The sequence below is a fragment of the Ixodes scapularis genome, unplaced genomic scaffold (assembly GCF_016920785.2).
Source record: "Ixodes scapularis isolate PalLabHiFi unplaced genomic scaffold, ASM1692078v2 PGA_scaffold5__190_contigs__length_132052651, whole genome shotgun sequence".
NCBI lineage: Eukaryota > Metazoa > Arthropoda > Arachnida > Ixodida > Ixodidae > Ixodes > Ixodes scapularis.
In genome coordinates, this window is record NW_024609880.1 from 88,922,632 (window position 1) to 88,932,031 (window position 9,400).

General features: G+C 45.7%; 1 protein-coding gene across 1 annotated transcript; it reads right to left on the minus strand.

Annotated features, from left to right (window-relative positions):
• Positions 1–513: 513 nt before the first annotated feature.
• Positions 514–7,490, minus strand: LOC8023784 (juvenile hormone acid O-methyltransferase). Its single transcript, XM_040212004.3, has 4 exons — positions 7,464–7,490; positions 6,990–7,382; positions 5,817–5,976; positions 514–686 (listed from the first exon to the last, which is right to left on the minus strand). Exons 1-4 carry the CDS (start codon positions 7,488–7,490, stop codon positions 514–516), a joined length of 753 nt encoding a protein of 250 aa, XP_040067938.1.
• Positions 7,491–9,400: the final 1,910 nt, after the last annotated feature.

The window sequence follows — 9,400 nt, forward strand, 5'->3', positions numbered from 1 at the left end:
ACTAACCATTCGAATCAGAGCTCACGGACTTTCTGACGTCTTCGCGCGCCCTCCTCTCCTCCTCTCCCTCTGTCTCTCGGCGCATGCGGGCGCCGACGCTGCACTCTTCGATTCGAAGATAGCTTCATCGCTTATCGCCCGGGCGAACAACGCCGAGTCACTGAGCTGTGGACGCATGCGCAGCGTCTGATCTACCGCACAGAAGATGGACAGCGCATGCTCAGAAGGCGTTCCACAGCCAAGCAGACAAAAATGGCAGCGCGCAGAAGTCGATTTGTGCAACGGTATATGTGGAAAGCAAGTCGTCTGCTACTGGCGCAGGAGATGCGATGACGTCAGAATGACGCCGAGCTCTGATTGGCCGACTAAACAAAATAGTGGGTACATCTCAATCCTAGATGCTTTGAGGTCTACCCACTACTTTTTTAATGAGCCAATCAGTGTTGGGCGTCGTTCTGACGTCACTTCAATTCCCGCGAAAGAAGCAGACGACTTGCTCTCCGTATAGCCATCTCACGAGCTGGCCTTCGATGCTCGGATAACGTAGACGTCGTAGTCGAGTGGAGATCCTCCGGCTTCTTGTTCGGCCCACAGTCTGTTCGCTTCCCCGATCACCTCCTCCCGAAAGTGCGGCTTTTCTTCCTCGGTGACTGCGGCCATGATCGGATTCACGGCGAGAAGTTCCTCTGAAAATCGAAGCAGAACGAAGTGAACTTTGAGGGAACTAAACTCGATGACCGTTTGTCTCAGATAACACGACAGCGATTACACGTCCAAGTTAATATATGGAAAGGTGCAATATTGTTTAGCTAATTTTTTTATTCAAAATCGTCGAACATCGGCAGAGTTTTGTTGAATTATCAGCAATAACCTTTAATAATGAAATCAAATGGAAGTCGGTGTATATGCAGTTCAAGGTGTTGTTCCTTTTTTGCTTCGAACACTTGTCTGCCCTGTGCAGAGCAAAAATGATGTAATTTCTGGATACGCGAAAATAAAATAACATTTGGAGATCTACGCCTAAACATGCTACGTCTACATCCCATCAATATCTATCAGCACCCTCTGTAATGATGCAACGACGATCTGTATTCTTTTGAAATTTTTGAGCGTAGTTGATTCGATCGGAAGTTTAAAACACCAATGAATAGTTAACCACACCTAACATCAAAGGGAAAAAATAATTACTTCTTTGGTTTGAAATTGCTTCATTTTCTTCATGTTCGTGTATTTGTCTATTATATCGGGCATCAGAAATCCCGAGGCTCGTGTAAATCGACCGGAAAAATTGGCGCCTGCGCATAGCGGTCTCAAATATTCAGGGAAAGTGTATTTTACTTTAAAAATTTGAAAGCAGATAGCCCTCTTCCCGTGAAAAACAAAAATGGCAAAGTTTTGCCTAGGTCAGCCAAGCGATTCATATTGCTCTGCATAATAATGCGTGTTTAGCTCCTTTTTCTACAGTCTCTGCAAAAAAAATATTAAACCTAAGGCGACAACAGTTTTTCTTTTATAAATAACCAAAGGGACCGTTTCACGCAAGTCGCAAAAACGTGCGCGTATAACGACAGCGACTTTGAAATTTTTGTTCCTCAAGGTAAATTTTATTTTCCGCAAAAAAAGTTCAAATATGTTTTTGCGGTTGCACAAAAAAGATATTTTGGTTTAAAAAAAAAGTTCGATGTACACCAAAGCATTTCTTATGAGTTGTGAATGCGAAAGCATGCAAGCCGCTCGTCCGCTCCTTTTGTCGTCTGCTGCGCGCATCGGGATATCGGAGGCCATGTAATAATACTGGAGAAACTATCGGTGTACGGAATTAGAGGTAATGCACTAGATTTAATTCGCAGCTATTTATATTCGCGTTCTCAATATACGGTACTTAATGGATTTCAATCTAAACTCGCACCGATAATATATGGCGTTCGCAAGGTACCATACTGGGGCTTCTATTATTTCTAATTTATATAAACGATATTGTGAATATACCTGAATCGCGTGATATTATTTTATATGCTGACGATACCAATGTCTTTTTTTCTAGTGGAAATCTGGATCAGCTCGAGGAATTTGCAAATAGTTGGCTCAGTAAATTATTATTGTGGCTAAAGCGCAACCAGCTTAATCTTAACACTAGTAAAACAAAATATGTGTTGTTCAGATCAAAAAACAAACCTATTTCGCGTACATTGAACATCTTTTTTGACGGGGAAAAAATTGAAGGCGTTAAATATCACAAGTTCCTTGGTGTATGGTTTGAAGAAACACTCAGTTGGACTGTACACATAGAAAAAATGAGGGTTGATATTTCAAGAGCAATAGGAATATTAAACAAATTCCGAGAATTACTACCAAAAAGGGTGAAACTGCAATTATATTATTCGCTGGTCTACTCACGCTTACAGTACTGTATGTTAGTATGGGGAACCACTACACAAACGAATAAGGAAAAACTATTTATTTTGCAAAAGAAGGCTGTTCGATTTATTGAGAACCTTAAAAGGTACGAACACTCATTCCCAGCATTTCAAAAGTATAAAATATTACATATAGATCAAATCCTGCTTCTCAAATTATCTATATTTATTTTTAATAAAACTAGACAAAACGAAGCGCCCTTTCTTTATATCTTCAATCAAACCTCGGCAAATTACAGTCTTAGAAATGCACAGTATACGAAACCCAGGGTTCGAACTAATTACGGTACACAGCACCTTACATATCTCGTACCAGATCTACTAAACAAACACCCAAACATAGCAGAAATGGCCCAAGCACACATTTCGTTTTTGTATTTTAAAAAAAGGATTGTAGAATATGTACTAAATCACTCATGATCTGCAGTTAGGATGAAGTTGACAGTTGTGTGTGTTGTTGTGTTTGTTGTGGATTTTAAAATTGCTGTATCTTTGTATATTTATTCTGTTTATTTTCCTGTGTCTCCTCCGAGTGCTGTAAAAAAGGGGCTGGAGCCTCGTCAGAAGACAACCCGTCTTCTTTTTCCCCAGCCCCCCAGACCCTTTTTTGTGTCTGAAATAAAAGATACATACATACATGTCGCAGCGGCAGATGGGAGCCCCTTGGACGCGCGCCAGCCAATGGAACCGAAGGCGAATCGCTCCTATTGGGATCGCGGCGGAAACTAGGAGCCGTTTTCGCGCTTCAAACTGATGACGTCAGCTCGCCCCATGAGACCCAGTTAATGCTTTCGCGTTAAAAATGTCGAACGGACAGGGTCACTCGATCCTATCTGAAAACGCCCAATATAAACCATCACAGTCAATCGCAATTCTTTTTTTTTTAATATCTTTATTTTTTTTGCGTTGTGCGGCCCTGCATGACGGCGGATCTATTGTCGCTCACAGGCGGCAGAGGTTCAGGTTCTGCGGCGCCCTTCTTTCTGCAGGGTGAAACAAGGAGATGCCATGCTCTTCAAATCGACCAGAAAATTCGGTTTGTTAACGTATCGCGCTACGACTTTGTGCAGCGTTGCCTCCAGATGGTGCATTTTTTTTTTGTAAAATATGCGAAGAGCGAACTTACCTGAGGAAATCGTAAAGAAAGAAAAAGGCTTAGCTCCTATGGAAACGCAGCGACGCCACCGGTCTGCAAACAACACGGCGCCGTTTCGCACGGGAGTCAAGAGATGGCGCAACAAACGCCGCCAACGAACGAGCACACGACACCGAGAGCAGGCCTTTTTAGCAGACGATCTTTTCGACTCAAAAGCGGTGCGCGTTCCGCAGGTGGCGGCAGTCGCAGAAACAAAAAAGACAGTCGCGGTAACAGCAAGGAACTGCAGTTCCTTCTCTGCAAAAGGGCCGGCTCTCGGCGTCGTCTGCTCGTTCTTTGGCGGCAGTTGGCGTCGCGACCGCTTGCGCCATCTCTTGTCTCCCGTGCGAAACGGCGCCGTGTTGTTTGAAGACCGGTGGCGTCGCTGTGTTTCCATAGGAGCTAAGCCTTTTTCTTTCTTTACTTTCTCCTCAGGTAAGTTCGCTCTTCGTGAATTTTACAAAAAAAAAAAAAAGCACCATCTGTGGGCAACGCTGCACGAAGTCGTAGCGCGATAGGTTAAGAAACTTAATTTTCCGGTCGATTTAAAGAGCCTGGCGTCTCCTTGTTTCACCCCGTGTATCCTGTTACCGCCGAGGTTGTAGGCTGATTTGTTTGCAAACTCGCTCCAGTTGCTTCCTTTACGTCGGGTAGACGGAGACGCTATACGCCGGCTGTTGAAACAAACACCGCGAAGCACGTTACTGGGTGGCGCCTCTCGATCGCTCTGGCCTATGGTCATTTGTTTTGGGTCGGTGGTGCGAAAATGTATTAGGAATTTTCCCTTCAAAACTACCGTCCACCTCTGTGCTGTCGATTTGGCTTTTCCTGACCACCCCGTAGCATTTTTACGCTTTTTAATAATAATGAAATTGTGAACAATGGGCAACCGCGTTAGCGTCGATTCGGCCAAATTTCTTGGTTTATAGCTTCAAAGCCACACATCTATTGCATTATTTTCCCGCTGATTCTGTTAATACATATTATAAACGTTAATTTCGGAGAGCTTAAGAAAAGTAAAGATGTTTTTTTTTATTATTTTCAAAGTAATGCACATTTAGTTAAATGCCCCTGTGTGAGCAATACTTGTAAATGTTTCCCGCTTACCAGGACAACGATATTTCATGAAAATATGAACTATTAAAAGGAGAACACATTAGCAAAGTTTGAAGACCTGAGCTTTTATAGATGCGAGGAAACAAATGTTTAATCCAAAGCGTTATTACGCAATGTACCGTATTTGGGATTTTGTTTCTCAAAATAACGAATGTAATAGTCGGTGATTAATACTTTTGTCAATCCTTCCTATCCCTACTTTGTCAGTAAACATTTGTAGTCCCGTAGCCAGAACAGTGTTTTCGGGGAAGCCGCCCGAAATGCCAAACTCGCGCAATACGCAAAACGAGCACGTGACTGAGAGGGTGCTTACAATTTGTTTTTTTTTCGCAAAGACAATTATTTTTTTATAGCAAGGATTGGTTTTATTTTTGTGGGCATTGGGAGCCAGCAAAATATATATTTTTTTTATAAAACTTAAACATGGTCCCCGGACATGGTTGTTCGATCTTATCTGAAAACGCCCTATTGTAGAGGAAATTAAAGGAGGTATTGTTACTGGAATGCAGTTCCCGTCCAAACGATATTGGTACAAAATGAAAAGGCTTATTCAATAGGCTTATTCATTTGGAGGGAGATTTACAAAAAATACAAAATGTCACCGAAACAAACAAAAAAGACACACACAGACACACACACACACACACACACACACACACAAAAAAAAAACATTACCCATATTTCTGAACGCTCATTATCCGCCCAATCGTATCGCCTAGCGGTCGGAACCTTTTGCCCAAGGTTTCAGAACTAACCGTAATCTTAGTGAAAAGTTATACATGATTTTCTGAAATTTTAAATGGTATAATGGCGGCCGACGCATGAATTGCCCTCGAATAAATGGAGCTGAATAACGCCAATTACCAAGAACAGACCCCATTATCCGATTGAAATTTTGAGAAAATCACTGATAACTGTTGACTAAGAGAACCATTGATTTGGAAAATTTGACGTCTGGTTCGAACCTCTAGCGTTACATTTGGGCGGGTAGAGTGCGTTCGTCTATATCTAGTTTATTTTCTCAATAAAAAAAAAAAACATGCAAAAAAACTTTTTCTAATTTTTTTTTTTTTTTGGGGGGGGGGGGGGGGGGGAGGGTAAGGGGGGGGGCAGGCTGTCCTGTGTTGAAACGGCAGATATCGACTTACGGATTAGGACGTCCTTACTGGTATAATGCGTGCATCTTTCTTGGATTACATCGCATAAGGACGGTGTGAGATTGGCCCTTTTCAAAAGGTCAGTCATGTAGGAGATGCGTGCTTCTTTTCCAACAAGTTCCAACGTTGGCGGAGTTGTACTCTCGCAGATCTGGGAACGAGACATACAACGTAAATTCCTGAAAAACACACTCGGAGGAAAAGAAAATTTGTCTTATTTTAAGGTACTATTGCGTGAATGATAAAAAAAAACTACGCTGGGTAAATCTTCAGCGTATACGTAATCTCTAAACACCAGTCACAACGACAAGAAATGATAGGGCAGTGTAATCGGGAATCATCTACTTGCTGAAAGGTTCGCGCGAAACAACACGTGACAGTATTTGATTGGGATAGATGTGTGCCAAGACAGTTACGTAAAGGCCCGTTCATACACTTGCAACTGGGTACGACAGAGAGAGACGAGACCTGCTGAAACCTCTTAAAATTTCTTAGGACGAGAGAACAGACTGGCACGATTGCACCATCTATGCGGTGACCCTGGAACTACATTTTAGAAGAGCGAAAGTTTTGCGGGATTTCCGAGGTGAAGTGTGCGTAATACCTATGAGAAGGGCTCATTTATAAGTCATACCGTCGGCAAAAGCTTTTCGCAAAAGAAGGAAAGGATAATGCGCGAGTGAAATAGAGAATAGGCCGGACCGCCAAGTTTACATTGGTACACAATAGATGGCGCCAGTGTGTCCTCTCGTCATAAGACATTAAGAGGTTCCAAGGCAGGTCGGATATAAGAGGTCGCAAGTATGCGAATGGGCCTTAATAGATAACATTTCTTTGAGTCAATGTTACTTTCTGATGAAACGTTTGTTATAATATAACCGTCATAATAAAGGCTGTTTTCCGCACTTGCGATTCGTAAGCACTCACAAGCGGCTTAAAATCCGGTTGTGTCGCAGTCGGCCATAGGGAAACACAAGTGTATGGCGACTGCGTAAAAGCAGATGATTTAAATCGGTTCTACTAATGCTAGAAGATACTGATCTGCACTAATCACCTGCTGTGGAATACTTTAAGTTCCTCTTGATGTAAAAGAGGATGTTATCTGTAACAATTTTATGTGGACAAGAAATCCACCAACCCACGCACTGACCAACCAATGCTTACCACCGCATATTTCTTCCAACGTTCCGTCCTGGCTAACTTCTTTCGAAACTGAAGATGGAAACTGGAAGCGTAGAACATGAAGAGACATTCTCCGCCGGAATTCCACAGCTCGAAGACATTCTTGAATCCTTTCTCCTGGTCCTTCACCCAGTTGAAAAGGAAGATGGCGTAGACTCGATCGAACTGACCGTACTTCTTCACGAAGGCGGACACGTCATCCGCCACGGCATCGAGAACGTCGTAGCAAATCTTGGGATGGGCGAAGTTCTTCTTGGCGGTCTCGATCTTGTCTTCAGAAACGTTGACGGCAACGATTCGACCGACGGGAAGACAGCGGGGAAGAAGCGTTTCCCGCGTGACGTCCCCTTTTCCACAGCCCAGGTCAAGGAATTGCTGGTCCTCACTCTAAGACTTCAGCAGGGACCTGTGCAAGAGGTCTACTCCTTCTATAGTTATCGGACTGGCGACGTCTACATGCAAGGCGTCTTCGGGCTGGGACATGGCGGGCACTGCTCTTTGCGCAAATCGAGGTTCTGCTTCTGGTAGTTGAAGTTCCAAAAAACCTCGCTGCGTGTTATCTCAACATTTACAGAAAATAAGAGTTCCTTGCGTCTCGCCCGTGTACGACTCTGTTGGCAAATACAGTTGAAATATCACTGTCCTCCTCCTTTACATACGGACTTCTGAACTTGGGGGTATTGCATCCGGCATATCATGGGCGCGGTCCCCTTTATCGTTCGCTCTTAAATTTGCTAGCGGAGCGGGAGATGTGCTACGGCTGGACCAATCGTCTGTCGACGCTGCGGCGCGCAAAGCACATGTGGGCAGTACGTTCATGTGACCTTAAAACAACGCTTTACGTTACACGTCTAAGATTTAAAATTCATTTAGAGCGCAGCTCTTAGGGGCCCGTTCCCGGCTTGAGCGGCGTCGGCGTCGGCGTCGGCGTCGGCGTCGGCGTCGGCGTCGGCGTCGGCGTCGGCGTCGCCGTCGGCGTCGGCATAACCGCAACCCTCGTAACCCTCGTGAGGGTTACGAGGGTTACGAGGGTTAATCTCATGAGGGTTACCCTCACGAGGATCACGAGGGCCACGAGGGTTACTTACCCTCGTAACTCTCACGAGGGTTACGAGGGTTCATTACCCTCAAAAGGGTTACCTTCACGACGGTTACCCTCACAAGGGTTACTAACCCTCGTGAGGGTTACGAGGGTAAGTAACCCTCATGAGGGTAACCCTCGTGAAGGTAACCCTTTTGAGGGTTACTTACCCTCGTAACCCTGAGGGTAACCCTCGTGAAGGTAACGCTTTTGAGGGTAACTAACCCTCGTAACCCTCGTGAGGGTTACGAGGGTAAGTAACCCTCAAAAGGGTTACCTTCACGAGGGTTACCCTCACGAGGGTTACTTACCCTCGTAACCCTCACGAGGGTTACGAGGGTTAGTAACCCTCAAAAGGGTTACCTTCACGAGGGTTACCCTCACGAGGGTCACGAGGGTTATGAGAGTTACCCTCACGAGGGTCACGAGAGTTACCCTCACGAGGGTTACTAGGGTTACCCTCACGAGGGTCACGATTGTTACCCAGGTCACGTGACCCCCCCCCCCCGGGGTCACGTGACCTGGGGATACCCCCGAGGTCACGTGACCCCCGTTGACGTCATAGCCACTGATGACGTCACCGGCATCCGCACCGTCATCATCACTGATGAGGTCATCGGCATCGTCACGTGGCACCAGGACACGTGACCCCCCCGACTTCACGTCACGCCCCAAGGTCACATGAGTCCCACAAGGTCACGTGACTCCCCCAAGGTCACGTGACCCCCAAGGTCACGTGACCCCCGCCCCCCAGGTCACTTGACCCACCCCCCAGTACCCTTCCCTCCTCCTCCTCAAGAGCTGCGCTCTAATTCGGCGTTACAGGGAGTTGTAAACGGCTTTCATTTTAGAGCGCAGCTCTTAGGGGCCCGTTCCCGGCTTGAGCGGCGTCGCCGTCGGCGTCGGCGTCGGCGTCGGCGTAACCGCAACCCTCGTAACCCTCGTGAGGGTTACGAGGGTTACGAGGGTTAATCTCATGAGGGTTACCCTCACGAGGATCACGAGGGCTACGAGGGTTACTTACCCTCGTAACCCTCACGAGGGTTACGAGGGTTAGTTACCCTCAAAAGGGTTACCTTCACGAGAGTTACCCTCACGAGGGTTACTTACCCTTGTAACCCTCACGAGGGTTACGAGGGTTACTAACCCTCGTGAGGGTAACCCTCGTGAAGGTATCCCTTTTGAGGGTTACGAGGGTTAGTAACCCTCGTGAGGGTAACCTTCACGAGGGCTACCCTCACGAGGGTCACGAGGGTTATGAGAGTTACCCTCACGAGGGTTACTTACCCTCGTAACCCTCACGAGGGTTACG

Excerpts from the sequence above, each read along its gene's own strand:
- LOC8023784 (XM_040212004.3), bottom strand. The coding sequence starts at position 7,490 with ATGTCCCAGCCCGAAGACGCCTTGCAT. Across the intron at positions 7,383-7,463 it reads AGCCCGAAGACGCCTTGCAT|CAATTCCTTGACCTGGGCTG; the intron begins GTAGACGTCGCC and ends AGTGAGGACCAG. Across the intron at positions 5,977-6,989 it reads GTTGGAAGAAATATGCGGTG|ATCTGCGAGAGTACAACTCC; the intron begins GTAAGCATTGGT and ends TCTCGTTCCCAG.